This window comes from Phoenix dactylifera, chromosome 8 (genome assembly GCF_051530095.1).
Source record: "Phoenix dactylifera cultivar Ajwa chromosome 8, Ajwa_hap1_PhDact_Kaust_v1.1, whole genome shotgun sequence".
Classification (NCBI taxonomy): Eukaryota; Viridiplantae; Streptophyta; class Magnoliopsida; order Arecales; family Arecaceae; genus Phoenix; species Phoenix dactylifera.
The window spans coordinates 11,259,484-11,281,437 of record NC_143197.1 but is presented as its reverse complement, the minus strand read 5'-3'; the positions used below and the strand labels follow the sequence as shown (position 1 = coordinate 11,281,437).

The 21,954-nt window shown below is 38.1% G+C and overlaps 1 protein-coding gene across 1 annotated transcript; it reads right to left on the bottom strand.

Moving 5' to 3' along the window:
* Positions 1 to 427: 427 nt before the first annotated feature.
* On the bottom strand, positions 428 to 21,640 carry LOC103696396 (serine/threonine-protein kinase PBL27-like). Its single transcript, XM_008778008.5, has 5 exons — positions 21,147 to 21,640; positions 20,180 to 20,376; positions 19,711 to 19,900; positions 2,938 to 3,329; positions 428 to 1,534 (listed from the first exon to the last, which is right to left on the bottom strand). Exons 1-5 carry the CDS (start codon positions 21,277 to 21,279, stop codon positions 929 to 931), a joined length of 1,518 nt encoding a protein of 505 aa, XP_008776230.4. The 5' UTR covers positions 21,280 to 21,640; the 3' UTR covers positions 428 to 928.
* Between the last annotated feature and the right edge of the window lie 314 nt (positions 21,641 to 21,954).

Sequence of the window (21,954 nt, the reverse complement as noted above, 5' to 3'; positions counted from 1 at the left end):
CACTACATGACACCTAGTTACATGCATAAATGGACAGATTAGCAACTGAAACTGGCATTGCCTAAGGCTAAAACAGAAATCTCCTATGCATCTTAATTGGCTTGTGATTCGAAATTCATGACATTAAGTTCAGCTAGTAATGATTTAAAAAGGCAAATGAAGAAGTAGAGACTGCTGAACTAATAAGGTGCCTGTGGAAATTGCATGAATAGCTGTATCTGGCACATAATAGCTGAATTTTATCTCGATATGTAATTTTATAACAGGATCACGACCATAAACATCATAACTACAGTCACGCGCACTGATCAGACATATAGGTCAAGTAAATTAATACATCACTGAAAATACAAAACCTAGAAATCAAGAGGGAACATCAACTGATCAGAACCAACATTCATCAATGCTTGGAATCAGGACACAAAAATGACAAAGGTAGTCAGTTGCAATATAGGCATTACTAAAGGAAACTCCTATTCAACTCTATGGACAAAAATTATGACAATTGTTTCTTGTACTTTAGGCTCGAAATGCCCTAAGTACAAAGTGCAAGAAGTTGCACATAAAACATACCTGTTCTAGGCTACATGTATTTGCTCTGGAATGCAATTCTATATTTTTTATGCATTTTTTTAATCTTTGATTTGCCTCACAAAGAAATGACAAGGCTTCCACTCATAAAACACTTTACATCCATCCAGGAAATACCTGAAGAGGGCATCTGAACTGATTCTCCACCAAAAAATTACAAAAGGAGCAGCAGTCATGACAGAAAACATCAATCTTATTCACAGAGAGAACATGGAACTGAGATGGTGTAGACGATGCCTTCTGATCCACAGAATGCCGACCTATACATGCCTTTCTGCTATAAGACCAACAAAGATCAAATGCACCCCCTAGCGGGTTGTCTGAAACCACCTCTCAGCTACTCATTTGTGCTATCGAAGCTACCCTGTGCATATGTCCGCTTTCTCTCTCTCCAATTTTCACCCCATACTTTAGCCTCGGCAACAGCACGCTCTCTATCGAAATCTCGGTTGGCATTCTTTGGGGTTTCCCTTTCCTTTCCAACATGAACTGGGCTGTCCTTCTGAGATTCCTGTGTCTCTAACTCGTCCAAGCCCCATTTCCGTCCAGAGCCACCACTGGCACCACCTCTGCCAATATCTGCTCCATAGGTTGCTCCTCTGATAAGATCCCTCTGCCTGAAGTCAGGAGAATTTCTATGTGGTGATTGAACACCATGCTGATTGTTCCCACCACCAAGGCTTTTCCGGTCATCCCTAGCCCTAGAGGTAGATGGACCAACTTTATTATTTTGAGATGAAGCATTCGGATCATAAGCTTGTGAGGCAAGATATGAAAGTGCAGTCACAACATCTCCTATAAGAGGTCTAGTTGCTGCTTGTTCCTGTAAGCACATTGCTGCAACAGCCAGGGCCTGGTATAGGCCTCTCATCGGGTAACAGCCTTGCAGCAATGGGTCAGCCATTTTGGGAAACTTTCTTCGGTCTTTAAATAATGGTCGAGCCTGCAGATAAGTGCAAAAAAGAACATAATTTTTATCAAAGAACAAATCAAAAGGAAAAGCTTCTTTCTTTCTTCTTTTTGGAAACATATTGATTCCATTCTTAGCATATAGCAAATATAGTTCAAGAGCATTAAGGACATAAAGATGAGAAATAAAATTCAAAAAATCATCCTCCTGTACTTGATTTGCAGAAATATTTGTATTAAGGTTGCTTTCAATAGTAATTTAGCTCAAGGTATGCATATATGTATGTACGTATGTACGTACATATGTATGTGTGTATGTATATATATGTGTGTGTATGTATATATATATATATATATATGTATGTATGTATATATATATATATGTATGCAAGGTCCGCCGTACCGGTACCGGTCGGCGTACCGGTGGCCGGCCGGACCGGTACGGTACCGGTCCGGTCCGTACCGGCCGGTACCGGTCCCGTACCGGCCGGTACCGGTCCCGTACCGGCCGGTACTCGGTGGTTTCAAAAACCACAGCGCGCGGCGCTGTGGTTCTAAAAAAAAAAAAAAAATCATACTGGTGCGAACCGGCTGGTTCGCACCGGTACGAGGCCGGTACCGGCCGGTACGGGCGCCGAACCGGCCGGTACGGGCGTCGAACCGGCCGGTACGGGCGCCGAACCGGCCGGTACGGGCGCCGAACCGGCCGGTACGCACCCGTACCGGCCGGTTCGGATAAAAAACCGGAAAATACCAGTTTTTTATCCGTTCCGGTACCGGTCCACGGCCGGACCGGTACGTACCGGCCCGTACCGGCCGGTACGGACCGGTACGGCATTCCATGTATGTATGTATATATGTATGTATGTATATGTATATATGTATATATATGTATGCATGTATATATGTATATGTATGATGAACTATGCTCCACTCAAGAGAGGGTATATACTCCTCTCAAGTCCGAATTCATAATCGAGCATGTAAATCAAATTTCAACACCATTGATCATGATGTACACTATTAAAAATGCATATAAACCAAATATCACATATTTCTCTAACCAATGCATCATCCGGACACAAAAATGGACAGTTTTTATTGTGCTAACCTGCTAAAATACAAGATAAAGTATTTAAATTGAGAATCCATCTTATTGATCATGATCTATACATGTTAAAATATAGAAAGATTAAAAATAAATACATTTTAATACTTCAATCGTAGAAAAGCATCATCTCACATTATTTTAACTGTTCATCTTTGCACCCACTAGATGAACATGTTAGAGAGCACCAAAAAACATGTGATTTTTAGTTTCCATCATTGATACCAGACTCAAGAGGAGTAGATACCCTCTCCTCTTGCTAGAAGCAAAGTCACATACATATATCCATACATATATAATTTTTGATAAAAAATATAAGAGCAACCTACCCATGCCACCAGATTTTGCTCCCCAGCAGGCCGAGTGTTGTCAATTGCTTTACGCCCTGTAATTAGTTCAAGGAAGACAACACCAAAACTGTAGACATCAGATTTCACTGTAAGCTGTCCAGTCATAGCATACTCAGGAGCGCAATACCCGTATGTTCCCATCACCCTTGTTGAGACATGAGTCTTGTCACCTACAGGACCAAGTTTTGCAAGCCCAAAGTCTGACAGCTTTGGGTGATATCCTTCATCAAGAAGGATGTTAGATGATTTGAAATCTCGGTAAATTACTGGAGGGTTTGCCTTATCATGCAGGTATTCCAATCCTTTAGCTGCACCAGCTGCTATCTTCATCCGTGTATTCCAGTCAAGGGGCTCCTTGTCAGGTGGAAGATCTACTCAGAGGAAAGTAAAATGAGCCATCTTAAAAGGATTCATCTTATTGAACTATCAAAAAATTATGCACCTCAAAAGTAATCTTAACATCAAGACTCAAAATTAAGCAGCCTTCTGATCAGGTCAACCTCGTTGACCAAAAAATAGGTTGAATTGGATCCAAATTGCATTGAATGATTAGGTTGGTGGCAGCATTATTAGAAATCCCAACCGATTTGGTCTCTTTCCTAGTGCTACCTTACTTTTCCTCTCAAAGAGCAAGTGATGAGGGCAACCTAGCAGTCCTCATGAGTGGATGTGATGGCTTAAGAAGTTGGCAAAAAATCTTATTTGAATTGTAAAGGATGTTTTTCAGTCCAAGTTTCCAATGGCATTGAATTTGCTGCCTAAAGCAATATCTTGCCAACTCTTTCCATTATAAAGACCTACACTAACCAGAACCTGATGTGATTGGATTTACTTAGGTTACCATGCAACCTTTCTTTGGATCTAGTCAGGGTATGTTTGCAAGGTTGATTCCTTAATGGGTCAGACTAAGTTAAGATTAGGCTCAAGATCTAACTTGGTTGGTTTTGGTGGAGCCAAACCAAACCTCAACTGGTCTGTTCAGAACCTGAGATTTTATTGTTCATATCAAATTTCCAAAACTCTTAGTGCATAGCGCATGATACAGCACGCAACCTAATAGTAATAACAATCAGTGAGCTGATCTGTTTTAAATCTTCCACTTCTGCACTTGGTTCTGCTATGGATTGTATCATCTGGATCATCTTAAGGCAGTTCCTACAAGCACATACTTTGCCCCACTCAAACAATGCTTGGTTTGGAATGATGACAATGTCTTAAACTCATCCAATGTCCAGTATCTTTAAATCAACATCTTTATTCAGCATTTCCATACATTTCTAAGTTCTAATCGTTAGATGTCTATTATCAAGAAAAAGATGTTTCCAACTCATATTTGCTCCACTACATCGAGGCCAAAATCGCATTTTCCATTGAGATCTGACAAAGCTGGTAAGTGTCAATGACCTGTTATGCTCAGGTGGATGAATGATCATACTAGAGAAAGCTAAGAGTAGCACTATGAGGTATAAAATGCAATAAATATTAAAGATTATATAGCCAGAAGAAATGTAGGACTTCCATGTGGCCACTGTACAGTAGGAAGTCTCTCAGACTCGTTCAAGAAGAGGACACTCAAAGTCATAAACAAGATATTATTCAAAACTGAAAACAAGGCACATTCCTAGAATCAATTAACTGAAACATTTTAACCTTTTAAGGATGAAATATGCTTAAGCATATTCAATGTTAAAAGGAAACATTATAACCTAACAAGCATGTTGCTAAGGATTTGAAAATAGGGGGTCATTGACTTCCAAGATAAAATGAAAAACAAGATAAAACTATATAGGTTTATGCAGGGGCATTTCATTGACTGTCACCCTCCCAGTGGAATATGTCTTCCTGAGAAAACCCAAATATCACAAAATAGGGATCATTGACCAGAACCGTCTATTCCATATAAACCTCGAAAAGATCATTAAATTCCTTACGAACATGCAGCAAAAATATTTTATATCTAATCAGAAGTGTTTTAAGATCTTTAAATTCCTTAGAACTGAGAAATAGCAGCTACTTCATGTTCTCTGCAATCCTACTGTTAAATAGATGGCTAGCAAAACTACCCTATACGGGTGAGGCAAAGTAGTGAAGGGAAGCATACTAATATTTGGAGAGAAGAAAATAAAGCTGCCAATGCCTTAGGCACTTACAAACCACATAACATAGAGGGCTATTGTATTGAACCTCAGCTGGCAGTCATCCAAGATCACATGTCATTATGATCGCCCTGATTTAGAAAAGTTTATTTAATTATAGCATCCTTCTGAAAATTTTCTTTAGAAGTGAATCATCATTAGTCGATTTATAATTGCATGCTCCTTTGGACATTCATCCTCATGATGAATCGAGAGTGAGAAATATATCCAGAGAAAATTGTTTGGTAGTTACATCATTTTGACATAGCACATAGAAAGCAAATGCAGTAATCTTTACCAAGATAATCGACTTTGAAAATATATTATTTACAATACTCTCATGAACAATGCTATTATCCTGTGATCACAAACAAAAGTGCATACATAAAAGGATTCATACAAACAATATGCCCTAGAATCAAACAATTGGAAAGAACAGGAAAAAAAAAAAAATTGGGAAGAACAGAAAAAAAGAGGTTTCCCTAGATCAAAAGTTTCCATCAATATGTCTGCATCTTTCTAATACTGGTAAGTGCCAATCCCAAAATGGAACAACATGATATGGCAAAATCATTTAGAAACTGAAATGATAGATGATACTAAACAAGTACAAAGACATTTTTAAAGAATTTGATAATAAAATCTTCTATGAAATTCTTCCTAGCTCCATTTAGATAATCTAACTTTCACCAACAAATAAAAAATCACCATCCACATGCAATAAGTACCGTTCATCATGTAGATTTCATTGCCTTCTTAATGTCTCTATGGATTTCATGAATGTGTTTATGTGCCCTTAGCATCTTCAATTAGAAAATAAGGTACACACTAAATAGGATGGACAGCTTTGACCCCAAATAAAAGGGGAGAAAATGAAAAAAAAGAAAAGAAAAAAGTATTGTAGATTGAGTAACCGAATTCTTAAAAATGTTTTGTGAAATATACTTGTATACTCAAAGGTACGGGTCACAAATGGGGCAAGCTCCGAGTCCTTGGTTGCTAACATTTTGTGCATGATAGAAATTCTTCAATTCCAGGAGTAAATTCAAAAAGAATTTTTGCATGTATACCCCCGCAAATATCTAATTTTGTCTGTATGCTCCCATAAATTTTGATTTTGTGCAGATGCCACTGAATTTTTTTCTTTGTGGTACGAATGCACCTGCTGTTTGCTTCCATCACCATAGCTATCAGAACTAGCTGTTATTCATGGAAAAGACTATTTTGTCCTTCCACTAGACAAATGTTTTAATTTTTTGGGGCAATCTGGTCATATGTAATCAAAGACTAACTTCAGTTAACTCACTTTGACCCTGACTTAGTCCCACAGCTGGTGACAGAAGTGAATGGCAGAGGCATTCATACAAAAAGAAAAAAGAATCCAGTGGCACCTGAGTAAAATCAAAATCTACAGGGGCATACATTTAAAATTGGAAATTTTCTGGGGTATACATCTGTTGAGGTCAAGGTGAGGTCGGGCTCCGGCCCGCGCGTCCAGCGCTACGGAAAAATTTTCCACCCTCTGACCTTACCATTGATGAGGTCAATGGAGGTCGGGCTCCGGCCCGTGCGTCCAGCGCTACGGGAGGATTTTCCGCCCTCCGACCTCACCATGATGAGGTCAAGGGAGATCGGCCTCCGGCCTGCACGTCCAGCGCTACGGAGGGATCTGCCGCCCTCTGACCTCATCCCCACCGGTATCAGACAGCAGAGGCGACTGCTTCTCCTCAGAGGTATTGTCCGCTTTGGGGAAGTGCGTATGTATCGCGCGACACGTGTCGTGTGCAGCTTATTCTCCTCACGGCTTTGTCCTTTTTAAAAGGGCCCTATGAAGAGAAAGGAGTTGTCCCCCTCCATTTAAGGAACAGACCTCTTCGTTATCTAGTCGATGTGGGACTGAGTTCGGAACCCCTTATTCCCACAACATAGCCCCCCCCAGCAGAGGGGTCTGTGTCGAGGTCAAGGGTTCTCAACGAAAGCACCATTGTTGAGGTCGAGCTCCAGCCGGCGCGTCCAGTGCTACGGGGGAATTTTCCGCCCTCCGACCTCACCATTGATGAGGTCAATGAAGATCGGCCTCCGGCCCTCGCGTCCAACGCTACGGGAGGATCTGCCGCCCTCCGACCTCGTCCCCACCGGTCTCAGACAACGGAGGCGATTGCTTCTCCTCAGAGGTATTGTCCGCTTTGGAGAAGTGCATACGTATCGCGTGATGCGTGTCGTGTGCAGCTTATTCCCCTCACGGCTTTGTCCTTTTTAAAAGGGCCCTCTGAAGAGAAAGGGGTTGTCCCCTCCATTTAAGGAACATACCTCTCCGCTATCTAGTCGATGTGGGACTAAATTCAGAACCCTTTATTCCCACAACAACATCCAAAAAAATCTGAATCCAAAATGATTTTCTATCTTTATCTAATAGTTTTTAATGAGCCACATAAAGATGGCAACCACAAGAAATTTACTCTCTCTTCATTTTTGTACAATTCAACTTTCTTGTACTTTATAAAACACAATGTTGAAATCACGAATCCTTTCGTGATTAGTGGGATCAGATTTGATCTGATTCAATCTCGGTTTAAAACCAAATCTGTTGAAGAGAATAATTTTCAGATTTGGTCGGTTGTGATTGCTGCTTTTTTTGGCTAGTTTAAATTTATTTGTTTCTCTCTCTTATCCCTTTAATTTAGCTTGTAGTTTCCAAGAATAAAGGGATTTGTTTTATGATCAGATTCTATAAATATTTGTATTATCAAAGAGGAATGAGATAACATGTATTCCAATCTTTGTTCATCCAATTGTAGTGTTCCTATTCCGTCGTCTCCTCCCCCGTTTCATGGTATCAGAGCCAAGGGTTGTTTGAGATAGAGGAATGGCTAAATCAGCCATGACCGGTGCGCGCAGAGATGAGGAGTCCAGAGGCTCTACAGAGACTTCTGGACCCAACCCTACAAGCGCACCCACTACAACCACCGTCAATATGCCGTCTGCAAACTTTCCAGAAAACTCACCTCTACAGATCACCACAACCCGTCTCAATAGCACCAATTTTCTCCAATGGTCCCATTCCGCTTTAATGGTTATCTGAGGACGTGGACGGCTTGGCTACATTACGGAAGCAACAAAGCAACCGGCTGAAGGAGATGCAGCCTATGCAACCTGGGATGCTCAAAATTCCATGGTAATGGCATGGATTGTTAATTCTATGGAGGAGGACATTAGGGAATCTCACCTATACCATGCTACAGCCAAGGAGCTTTGGGATGCCCTAACTATGACATTCTCCGATCTTGAAAATTCGGCTCAATTGTTTGAGCTTCGGAATAGAGCACATGAGTTACGACAAGGAGAACAAGATGTTACCCAGTATTACAATGCTCTCACAAGGCTATGGAAGGAAATTGATTTGTTTGTTCAAATTGATTGGGAAACACCTGGAGATGTTGAGAAATACAGAAAACAAATCGAGAAGGAGAGGATTTATGACTTCTTGGCTCGGTTGAATCCGGAGTTAGATGAGGTACGAGGTCGCCTGCTTGGTATAAAGCCCCCACCATTGATTGCTGAGATCTTTGCTGAAGTACACAGGGAGGCTAGCCGAAAACGAGTCATGCTCGGGGGATCAAAGAACCTGCTGACTGAAACTTCAGCACTTGCTGCTCATGGACAGGAGACATTTCGACTAAATAGGAGAAGCAATGTTTGGTGTGATTATTGTAAGAAACCAAATCACACCAAGGACAAGCACTGGAAACTGCATGGACGGCCTGCAAGGCAAGGTAACCAAGAAGACAGCAGACAGGGGTATCGTGAGGACACAAGATCGAATCCTTGAGACACTGCTAGCTATCAGAGTTCAACCGAGGGTTCACTGCCTAGACCTTCTGTTGAAAACATGCAGCTTTCCCTTACCAAGGATCAATTAGAGCAGTTGTACAAATTGCTCACTCTTGCCCCTGCAGCAGCCACTTCTTCGGGTTCTTTACTTGCTCAACGAGGCAATTTTATTTCAGCACGTAAGAGCAGCAAAATTGAACCTTGGGTTATTGACTCAGGGGCCACGAATCACATGACTGGGTGGGAAAGATTGTTTTGTTCCTATTCACCAAGTTAAGGAAATTTCAAAGTAAAAATTGCAGATGGATCTCTTTCAACTGTTGCCGGAGTTGGGACTATTAAGATTAGTCCATCTATTGATTTGCGCTCTGTTTTACATGTCCCTAATTTAACTTGCAATCTTCTTTCCATTAGTAAATTGACTAGAGATTTAAAATGTGGTGTTCATTTTACTGAGTCTATGTGCTTTTTTCAGGACTTGATTTCGGGGAAGAGGATTGGCAATGCTAAAGAACGTGAGGGACTATACTATTTCGAAGAAGAAGCCATCTTGAATAAACAAGCTCAAACCATGAGTTGTGAGTCTATTCCTAAAGAACAACAAATAATGTTATGCCATCGTAGGCTAGGTTATCCAAATTTTTCGTATTTAAAGAATTTGTTTCCAACTTTGTTTCGTAATACAGATTTATTTCAATGTGATATTTGTCAAATTGCTAAACATTCACATTCTTCATTTCCATCTCATAACTATAAGGCATCTTCTCCTTTTACCTTGATTCATAGTGACATTTGGGTCCGTCTAAGATTAAACACATAATGGGAAAAAGGTGGTTCATAACATTTACTGATGATCATATAAGATTATGTTGGGTTTATCTTTTAAAGGAAAAGTCAGAAGCTGAGGATGTTTTTAAAAACTTTCATTCCATGATAAAAACCCATTATGATACAAGTATAAAAATCCTTCGAACAGACAATGGGCGTGAGTATTTCAATCTTATCTTAGGGAAATTTCTTCTAGAAAAAGGGATTATTCATCAAAGCTCATGTATTATAACCCCACAACAAAATGGGATTGCCGAAAGGAAAAATCGTCACCTTCTCGAAACAGCTAGAGCCTTTATGTTTACAAGCAAAGTTCCAAAATATTTTTGGGGGGATGCAGTACTTACTGCTTGTTACCTAATAAACAGGATGCCAACCAGAGTTCATAATTATGAAACCCCTCTAAATGTCTTCCTAAACACTTACCCGAAAAATAGAGCTATCGTGTCATTACCTTTAAAAGTGTTTGGATGTACTTCATTTACTCACATTTATGATTATGAAAGAACCAAATTACATCCTAAAGCTAGAAAGTGTATTTTCTTAGGCTATTCACCTAATCAAAAGGGATATAAGTGTTACTCTCCAGAAACTCATAAGTATTATACCTCAATGGATGTCGCGTTTTTTGAAAATCAACCATTTTTTTCACAAAATTTCCCTCAGGGGGAGCATAATAGTGATGGAAATTTTTGGGAAACAACTACCCCCTCTCCTCTTCTCCCCATTTCTGAATTCGAGTCTAAAAATCCAGTTACTCCTACTCAACCTTCAACAAATCAAGAAAGTTCAATGATAGGGGGAGATGAGCAACTCCAAGCACCACCAGAGCTCCGTGTTTATTCAAGGAGGAATAACCCTCAGATAGTAGAACACCTCACGGACCAACTACAAAGTCATGAATCTGAACCGATATTAGGTAATGATAATTACTCTACTCCACACTTTGATTCTACTAGCAATGATTTGGATGTTCCTATAGCTCTAAGGAAAGGTGTTCGGTCTTGCACACAACATCCGATCTCCAATTTCATTGCCTATAGCCACTTATCTAAACCGGTCAGGACTCTTGTTGCAAATTTATCATCCTCAAAAATACCTAAGTCTATTCAGGAGGCCTTGTCAATTCCAGAGTAGAAAAAAGCAATTGAGGAAGAGATGTCAGCACTAGAAAAAAATGGGACTTGGCAAGTTGTGAAAAAACTGAAAGAAAAATCACCAGTTGGCTGCAAATGGGTGTTTACCATCAAATACAAGTCAGATGGCTCGATTGAGCACTACAAAGCAAGATTAGTGGCAAAAGGTTTTTCTCAAACCTATGGCGTAGATTATCGGAAGACCTTTGCACCAGTAGCAAAGTTAAACACTGTAAGGGTTCTCCTATCACTTGCTGCAAATCTAGATTGGAAGCTTCAACAACTTGATGTGAAGAATGTTTTCCTAAATGGAGACTTAGAGGAAGAAGTGTATATGGAATTGCCACCAGGTTTTGATGAAGCTAGAGTTCAGGAAAAAGTTTGCAGACTCAGAAAATCTCTATATGGATTGAAGCAATCCCCGCGGGCATGGTTTGGTAGATTTATGAAAACTATATGTCAACAGGGATACAAACAAGCTCAATCTGATCATACTATGTTCTACAGGTATATAGGGGATAAGATTACTGTTTTGATTGTTTATGTGGATGATATAATCTTAACAGGTGATGACTATGAAGAAATGGAAAGATTAAAGAGAACTCTTGCAACCGAGTTTGAAATAAAAGATCTGGGTTCTTTACGATATTTTCTTGGAATGGAGATGGCTAGAAATAGAAGTGGCATCTCAGTATCACAGAGAAAATATGTGTTGGATCTTTTAAAAGAGACATGCATGCTTGGAAGTAAACCTGCTGATACTCCTATAAATCCAAATCAGAAGTTGGGCGACTGCCTAGGTAGCACACCTGTTGATAAAGGAAGGTATCAACGTCTAGTAGGAAAGCTCATTTATCTTTCTCATACTAGACCTGACATCGCCTTCGCTGTAAATGTGGTAAGTCAGTTTATGCATGCACCTTTTGTAGAACATATGGATGCTGTCTACCAGATTTTGAGATACTTGAAAGGAACTCCAGGACGTGGTCTACTTTTCAGAAAGAATAAGGAAAGGACTGTTGAAACATTTACAGATGCAGACTGGGCAGGTTCAGTAAAAGATAGATGATCAACCACTAGATATTGTACCTTTGTATGGGGCAACCTAGTGACCTGGAGGAGTAAGAAGCAAGCAGTTGTAGCAAGAAGCAGTGCAGAGGCAGAATTCAGGGCTGTAGCCCATGGGATTTGTAAAATAATGTGGTTGAAACTATTGTTACAAGAACTCAGAATTGAGAAGAATGAACCCATGAAAGTCTATTGGGATAACAAGGCAGCAATTGCAATATCACACAATCCAGTTCATCATGATAGGAAAAAACATGTTGAGGTGGATCGTCACTTTATCAAAGAGAAGATAGAAGAAGGAATGATTTGTATGGTTTATATACCTTCGTCTGAACAAGCTGCAGATTTACTAACAAAGGGACTCTTCAAACCTGCATTCGAGAAATTGGTTGACAAGCTGGGTTTGTTCGATATATATAGCCCAGCTTGAGGGGGAGTGTTGAAATCACGAATCCTTCCGTGATTAGTGTGATCAGATTTGATCTGATTCAATCTCGGTTTAAAACCAAATCTGTTGAAGAGAATAATTTTCAGATTTGGTCGGTTGTGATTGCTGCTTTTTTTGGCTAGTTTAAATTTATTTGTTTCTCTCTCTTATCCCTTTAATTTAGCTTGTAGTTTCTAAGAATAAAGCGATCTGTTTTATGATCAGATTCTATAAATATTTGTATTATCAAAGAGGAATGAGATAACAGGTATTCCAATCTTTGTTCATCCGATTGTAGTGTTCCTATTCCGTCGTCTCCTCCCTGGTTTCACACAAAAATATTGTTATTCTACATAAGTAGATGATCTAATCATATTCTCTATTTAAAAAAGATGCTAAGGTAAGATGATCATTAGAGAGCAATCACTGGTCATGCTAGAGAACATGATCAAGGACATTCGGCTGAACATGACCAGCGTGTATGAACAGCTCAACTGATTGGCAGTCGATTGCATGCTCTAAGCCATTGAATTTTGACCATAATGGAGGAAATGCATCTAATCTTATGCATCTATTGTGACATTCAGAATTCAAATAAATGGTGAAGCTTTTCTTCTATTTGCTTCTCCAAGAGGACTCATCAAGGAGATCTCTGCCCCTGCATTTTTTTCGTTATGTGTGAAGAGCACCTTTTTGTTACATTATATACGAAAACTAAAGTCATCCCTACATGTCATCATCCTGGGCCACTCATAACTATCTCTTGCATTCTATATGCTGACATTTTAGTGGTTGGTGGCTGAAGCCTTTGTAGAAAATTCTTCGAGTATTCAGCAAGTAGATAGACATTGCCAAGAGATGAGAAGGCAGCTAATGGGTAAGCGAACTGATAATGATTTGTTTGTTTTCATTTAAACATTAAACTGCAAAGGTGAAATTTTAATTGCTTGGATGTTGAATATGGAAAAAGGTTGAAAGACACTTCAAATTCCTGATTTTGGGCAGATGATCATATGCTTCTGCGAATTGATTGATGATCTCCAGAACTAGGAATGACTTCAGAACTCAAGGTAAAGATGCTCTTGATGCAGGAGAAAGTTGAATTAGTTAAATTGATGCTCCTTGCCTTCCTAGCTACCTAATCTCTTATACACTAGAGCCAAGCATCTTAAATAAGGTAGCATCTTTGTCAAAAAATGGACAACTGGATTTCTTTTTTTCTCTTTTTTCTTTTTCAGCAAGACAATTGGACATCAAAAGAGATCTACCTGTGCACTTCACCTTATGGCCTGGAACCAGATTATCATCAAAAGATGCACAGGTCAGGTCTTAAAAGTCGAAAGTTGAAAAATCTAGCTTTTATATTAAAGCCAGTGTGGTAATTTCTCATGGCAAAGGAATAATTTTGGGTGCAAATATTTAAATCTAAAGAGTGAAAGCAAAAAAACCAATGTGAAAAACACCAACGATTAAATATCGATAACTTGTAAGGTACCCAACAATCTACAGCAGAGTCTCATCTGAGTGTGGTCATGGATGCTTAATTATGATGCTTTCATGAAATAGCTACAAGGCAAGGCATTAAACAAACGTGTTACTTATATTAACATGGATGCCTCACCAGTCAGACATGCTAATGTGGCACAGACATAGATGCAGATTTTCAAATATGGAATTGTTTCCTACAATATATAGGCAAAATATCCACTAAAACTACATCATGTATGGGTGAGCAAACTCTTCATCAAAGATATTGACACAAAATGGTAAAATAACCTTATTATTTCATAATATTAGGTGCAGAAGGAGATTTATCACTTGTTGAAGCTAGTTTACTTTTTGAGAAAATAAGACTTCCTGTAGGAAGTTGCCCATAGTGGTGTTTCTCTATGACAACCATCAAGTGCATTGCCTAATACCAAAGATGTGGCCATCTTAAGGGTCCATATTCAAATCAAGTTTGGGTGTTCAAATACTTTATAGCATACAGCATTATTCAGAAACATCAAAAATTGTAAGAGCAAGTTTTTCATTCCAGGAGTTTACTTGATTAGCATAATGGGAATTGGAGCAACTGATTCCAATGGTGGATGAGTCAGGAGTATATGTTGGGAGTATTACACGGACATAGACACAAGTCTGATGTGGATGTGTATCCAAGTATCTGAATTGGCTAGAGAAAAGATACAAGATATAGGAACACATAAAAGAAAAAAAGTTTGAATGTTGCAGAATGGAAACGGTGAGTGTAAAAATTATTAATTTGCTTGATCTTATATATAATTGACAAGTGTTTCTTTAATATAAGTGCTAACTTATCTAATAATTGATAAACTCATATATAACCACAAACATGCTACTCTTGGTTGCTAATGTAAATATTGATCACAACTATGTTGAAAAAGGCGACTTTTATACTTACAAAAGTGATCACAAGTATAAACCATGAAGTTTTTGCTCAATTTATTTACAACTTAGGGGCATTAGCATCAAGGATGATAACAGAAGGGGGAAGAAACATAAAAATACTAGTAATTGTATGCCTTATCGACTATTATTATTGAGATACATGTTGCTAATTGGTACTCCAAATGTAGCTCAAGCACAAAAGTTAAAATATCAGTTCACTACGATTTTTCCATCTTGAAAACAAGATTGAAGGACAACTAAATCTCCACTTCTAGTTATCATGAGATTCATGGGAGAGCTATGTCACGCTCAGCTTTGCAAATGTGCCTCTCCACAGGACAAATAACATTTTGCCACATATCTAAAGAGTTTGACACATATCCAGAATCATATATATGCGTCACATGAATCGCTAATATTGACACAAGTGTCCAAATAACAATAGATGATGGTAGTGATGGCCAATTTCTTTTGTAACCTAGGAAGACATGATGATACTTACACTCTTTGGTACAAAATGATAGAAAGTAGTGAACTTGCACTGCTCTTGAGGCATATGGACATTCTTAAAGCCTTGATGATAACCGTTTGCAAATCATATGGCACCCCTCTTAAATTGGGCTAGAAAAGATTAAATACATGAACTGTGCCTACAGGAGGCAAACATGGGAAGCCTCAGTAGGAATCTCAGCAACTCATGGGAAGACAACTATTGATGCATCATAATCTTATGTTTGAACACTCAGCATAATAGGCAGATGTTAGTTCACTACTGCAAGGACTCAGCCTACTCTCTAGATCTTATCAAGTATTGTTAAGAGTTCCTACAAAAAATGTCTCTCTTGTCCTTTCCCAAATGACATTTTTGTAATGGTTCTATGGTACCATGAAATTTGGACTTCAAGAACCTGTAATTCTTTTCAATATCTACTTGACAAGGTTTGCACTTGAAACTTAGGTATCTTATTGTTAAATGAACTTTCACATCTAACCTTTTAGAGATGAATAAATAGCATGCAAGTTCCTCAGATAAAAATTGATACTAATAGAAGTAATTTAGTCACAAGGTATTCAGTACATTTTGAAATAAAAATTGCTCTTGCAGTAGATGCACTCAAGCAAAGCAAGATTATCTTTTTTCTTTAATCAATCAAAAAAAAGTCCCATTAACCATCTTACAGAGAGAAGATAACTTGTTAATTGCTATATGTTAAAATTAAATGCATTCTTATATGGGCAAAAACACCCAGACCATTTTTATGACTTCAACTTGACAATTGTGGTAGCTTAGATGTGTACTTTTGGACTTATGTGATCAAAGAATAGCCAAATTAAGGGCTAATTATCTTATCCATACAGAAAGGTTATACCCATCTGCTCAGCTCTTTCTAATATTAGGAGATGAGCAAAAAACTGAAAGAATGAGGACTTTCATGCAGAGAGATAAAGTATAATATGTAGGATCAAGAAAATGGTTATAAATGCAAAGAAACAAGAACTTCTTTTGACTTATTTTGCCAAAATTGAACTACACTCTCATTTGATATTTCAAACATCAGAGTTGTCATTAAGGTGCATTGGATAATCTCAAATGGAATCAACTTACACATTCCAAAAAATTCAACCGAATTTGAACACCTATAATACTACTTTTCTTATAATAACTGAAACCACTCCAAATAAATACCAAAGTACACCTCGGTGGTATGTTGACAGATTAACTACTTTGCTTCCCATTTTTCTTATTCCTTTGAAGTTTGATACCCACTAATATTTCATTAGGATTTTCTTTGAACTAACTTCTATCTTAATAAGAAAGTTCATTAGGCAAGTTTAGTTTTCAACTCATAATTGACTTGCAAAACTTTTTAGGAAAAGAAATAGCAAAGGTTGCTGGTACTAAACCACTATAAGAACGGAAAAATTTCCCAGGAAGACCCTTTCTACAACCAATTTGACACAGGAATGTAAAACAAACTGTTGATCCATGTTTCTGTTATGTGTGAGGAAAAAAAAGAACAATAAGTGAAGATAATAACAAAAGATTTTGTTAAAAAAAAACTAATAAATCCTTCAAATTCGTCACTCTACATGGACCCTTGTTAATTCTAAAGGATGAATTTTGATGATCACAAAAACAATTGAGTTAAATAAGTACTCTAATGATGTTGGCTTAAAATGTGAAGGATTAGATCTCTAGACAAAAGTAGCACTTACAACCTCCAAGAATCAAGAAGAATAAAATCAAAGATCTCTGAAAAATCTGTGAAAAACTTAATGAGTCGATCCATACAAAAATTGAGTCGACCCCTGTATAGTTCAAGAAAAATAGAAAAGAATCACCGCCTGAGACCAACTACATGAGCCGATTCTTGTGTTTAAGGACTCGACTCAATTTATACTTGAGCCGATCCCCGACATTGATGAGTCAACCCTTGGGGGAGCGCAAGAAACTTCTGTGCACTAAAGGAATGAACAGACTCTTGTGTTTAAGGAGGCGACTCAATATTTACATGAGCCGACCCCCGACATTGATGAGCCGACCCTTGGGGGAGCGCAGAAAATTATGTTCACTAAAGGAATGAGGCGACTCTTGTGTTTGAAGAGCCAACCCAATATCTACACGAGTTGACTTCCGACATTGACGAGTCGACCCTAGAGGCAAATGCAGGAACTTTGTATGGATTGAAGGAAAGAGTCAACTTCTATGCTTAGTGAGCCATCTCCCTTGGTATATGGGACGACCCCTAAAACTGGTGAGTCGACCCCTGGCGTCCTGACAGCTCCAACAGCTACTTTCAACGGTACTTTTCCTGGGTAACAACGGATAGTTTTTTGGTGTGATGACTATCTGATACTTTCTGAAAAGCTTACAGTCTATAAATTTAAAGAAATGCCAAGGAATAAGAAGACAAGGGAGAGGATCAACCGATCAAGTGAAAAAATCATATCACCCAAATTTGAAGCTTCAAAAGATAAAATCCTCACAAAAGAGCCTTCCAAGAAAAACCATATTGTGAGGAAATCATTTGAAATACTCAACAGAGGAGTTGCTGCTATGCTATCAAGATCTTCGATTGCAGCCAACAACCATCTTCAAAGCTTCTGATCCATATTTATTATTTCATTTACCTTGAAGCTTTGTTTACATAGTTACAACATTTATTACATATTCCTTAAACTCTGTTGTAACAGTTTTATCTGCTCTAAAACTGATAAGGGTTGTTCCAAATCTTAATTGAAAATTGTTGAATCAGGGGATTCAACAAGATTAAGGTTTTGGTTGGTGAGCCTGTGAAAAACCTGATTCAACAAGATTAAGGTTTTGGTTGGTGAGCCTGTAAAAAACCGACTGGGTTGTTTGTGAACCCGAAAAACAATCATGTAAGATTTTGGTTGGTAAGCCTGTGAAAACCGACTGTGTTGTTTGTGAACCCGGAAAACAATCGTATAAAATTTTGGTTGGTGAGCCTGTGAAAACCGACTGGGTTGTTTGTGAACTCGAAAAACAAACGGTTTAAGGTTGTGGTAGGTAATCCTGTAAAAACCGACTAGGCTCGTTGTGATCCCGAAAAAACAGCGAGTTGGGTTGTGAGCTCAAAAAACAACCATACTATAATCTGGGTGGTTATAGTGAAATTTCCAAGAGTCTTGGAGAGTGGATGTAGGTGTGGGTTACACCAAACCATTATAAATTCTCTATGTCCGTGTGAATTTTTCTCTTTACACTATTGCACTTTAATCTCTGCTATTATTCATTCATTGCTTAAAATATATTATATCTTTCATAATCAAATTACTGTTTATCCGCTGCATTCTAGTTAAAGATTGTTTAAAAAAAACTAATTCACCCTCCCTCTTGGGCTGCATATCTGGGCAACAACCCTATTATAGAACAAAGCAATCCGAAAGAGATCTTTCTTGTTCCTAAAAATACTCTGAACTTACTCATGATGGCCTTAGTTCTAATTCGCTGTATCTTGACTCAAAGTTAAACTCTTAGTAAATCTAAAACTCCATAAATTAACAACTATTGACTTTTCCTAAATATTATATGGCTTTAGATTCATAAGTTGGACCACAAGAACAAATATAAGGAATTTAGGATTATTCAAAATTCTCTAACAATGATTCCAAAAAGGTGAAAGAATACTTGTTTTTCACACAAAATATGAGTTGCATTGGGGTCCATCGAGTACTTTTATAGTAAAAAAAGGTATGTGAGAACTTTCCAAAACCAAGATGATTAAGAACAAGGTTGAACATAAAGCTGACAATGAGTTGACAGAGAGGCTTTACAATTGCTAAATGGGTGTAGTTCATTGTTACCTAGTTTCCCAATGCTAAGACAGATAGCTGGTTGGTACAAATAATATCAATTCACTGTAACGATCTATTTCATATGCTGAAACAGGAGAATCATGCTTTACTGAAAATATTCCCCTATCTCTGTTTACAGGAAATATCTTCCACATTCGATTATTTTCTAAAATATTCTCTTCCCCTCAAGCCTTATCATGTTTCACATCAAGATGTTCAGCAAAGCTCAGAATTTTAATTGTTAAGCCAAAAGATAGTCAAATATAAGGATCAAAATACAGCCAAACAAAAAATTGAACCATCTAACCGTACCCATAGCTATCCTAGTATACCTAGAAATGAAATTCTGAATTACAAATCCAAAATAGAGCTATAGAACCAATATCTGTGAAAAGAATTGCATAACTAATGGAAACCAATGTGCCAATCAAATTGGTTTAACATGCATGATTGGGGAGCATTCTGGACCTTCCCTATTTTTGATAAGTGCATTTTATTATACAATTGGAAGTTGTAATAAACTGCCAGCGCAACTAATAGAAAAGCCTTCAAAGTAAAGCGGTATAATCACCAGCATAGACAAAGTATGGAATCTAACCATGCAAGTGATCTTCTAGTGATCCCAGTGGCATAAACTCATAAACGAGTAGGCGTTGATCACCATCAGCACAATAACCAATCAAATTGACAAGATTAGGGTGATGCAAGAGACTAAGCATAAGAACCTCCACCAGAAACTCTCTATTTCCTTGAAGGCCATTCCTGTCAAGTTGTTTCACAGCAACAACCTACCAAAAATAAAGTATTTCCTTGAATCAACTCAGAAGACAGATAGAAACCAAGATTGATCAGAAACATACTGAGATGCAAAACCATGCATATAAGTAAATATGTAAACAACTCTGGGTTGTCTTTTTAAGGTATAAAAATTAATATGTGGAAACAAGATAAACTGCGTGAATCAGAGATCAACTTCAGTGCACATGTTCAACATTGTAATTCTGTAGGCAGGGAAGGTAGTGTTTGTGAAATACCGATGCATTAATCAGTATATATCAAAAGTTCACCTGTCCATTCTCCAATCGTCCTTTATATACACGACCAAAGCCCCCTTCACCCAAAAGGCAATCTGGCCTAAAGTTCTTAGTAACAGCAGCAAGCTCACGAAAAGTGAAAGTCTGTGCTGCAATATGTGCAGCATTTCCTTCTTTGGGTATCGAAGCTTCCTTCTTGGACTCCGAACCATTCCTTGCCTTTGATTTGTCTAGCACCAACAAGCAACTCAGAATTAATGAATAAGAAAATTAAAAAGGACAAGAACTGAACCTATAGGAGTTAGCAATACCATTCAAATGTTGGACTCCAACATTTGAGAAATTCATAATCAGAATTATCTGAAGAATGCATATGCTAGCATTAGTAACAGAATCCAAGTAAAGGATGGAAGCATATTCTTAAGGTCCACATATCTTGAGTACATTCCTTTCCAAGACGAAGTTAGTCATTTGCACTAATGATGTTCTTCTTACACAAATGGAGGTGGAGTGTGCGCATCTTTCCACAATTCTACACATTTTGTTTTGAGAACATAGTTACAATGCTATGCATTTTTTAAAATAAAAAACTATAATATTATATCTTTCTACTCAAGCTATAAAGCAACTGACAGCATAATTTTTAGTGGAAAAATTTATATGCCTTCTTTGAGAAGATCTACCCATATGGATAACCAGAGAATTACAGTTCTATGGACATGTTTCTGATCTCCAACCAGCCCCAATGTTATAAAGCAAAATACTGATAAATGGTTAAGAGAACAAATTTTAGCCATCAATCTCCTCTTATTTTAGAAAAAGATTCTTACTTTACTAAAATTGTGAATAAAACTAAAATTCCATAGATCAACTTAAATCAAAACCAAACATATGTAATAAATCATGAAAAACTCAAGATTATACAAGTATAGCCCACAGGACCAACAAAAATCTCTAAGATAAACGAATTTTCAAGAGGAAAAACTTGAAATTTGATTACCAGAGCTGACCCTCGCCACATGATGCGACGATGGGGCGGCCGGAGCTTCCTGCTTGAAATCCCCGCCTCCCTTCACCTCACTTTTCCCCTCCTCCTCCTTGTCGGGCGATCCAAAACAGGGGAAGCAACCCATATCAAATCACGAACCGAAATCTACAACAGAGAAAAAAAATCGTCCGAATGGGAGCTCTAACAGCAGCGCCGCTTCCCCTCCTCCACGGTTCTCACCGATCGCAGCCAAGGCTGGTAGTCTCGCGGCGATCAGATCAAACAACCGAAAAGATCAAATTTTTACGACAGAAAGGAGAGGATTAAGAGCGGAGAACGGGAACGAAGAGAGAAGGTGAGGTAAAATTATTATTCTAAAAAAGGAAAGAACAAGGGGGCAATTAGGAGTGGGAGAGAGGCCGGGTTGAGAGAGAAAAAAAAAAGAGAGGAGACGGGAAAAGTCAGCACTTGCGTGCGAGAGAGAGAGAGAGAGAGAGAGAGGGGACAGTAGTGAGAGAAATTAATGCGTAATCTAACAGTAAATGTGGCAATTCTGTAATTATTTTTTTTAAAAATAAGGAAAAGATTTCCAAAGTGAATTTTTCTGTTATTTCAGATAATTCCTATATTCGAAAAACTTGTTCCTTTAATAATTGTGCACAACCTCCTTAAAATTTCATGTAACCTTCCCGGATTGAGTTATGAATTGATATAAGATAAAAATGATCATTTTATTTTCTTAATCTTAAAAAAAAAATAGGCCACAAATATCTTCAATTAGATGCAAATGTTTGCTGATTTCTGTTCAATGCACAGCAAG

Bases quoted from the DNA above. Each gene is read 5' to 3' on its own strand.
- LOC103696396 (XM_008778008.5), bottom strand. From the start codon at position 21,279: ATGGGTTGCTTCCCCTGTTTTGGATCGCCCGACAAGGAGGAGGAGGGG. The intron at 3,330-19,710 runs GTTAGATTCCAT...TCCTCTGAGTAG, and splicing joins ACTAGAAGATCACTTGCATG to ATCTTCCACCTGACAAGGAG. The intron at 1,535-2,937 runs GTAGGTTGCTCT...ACTTATCTGCAG, and splicing joins AGCAAAATCTGGTGGCATGG to GCTCGACCATTATTTAAAGA.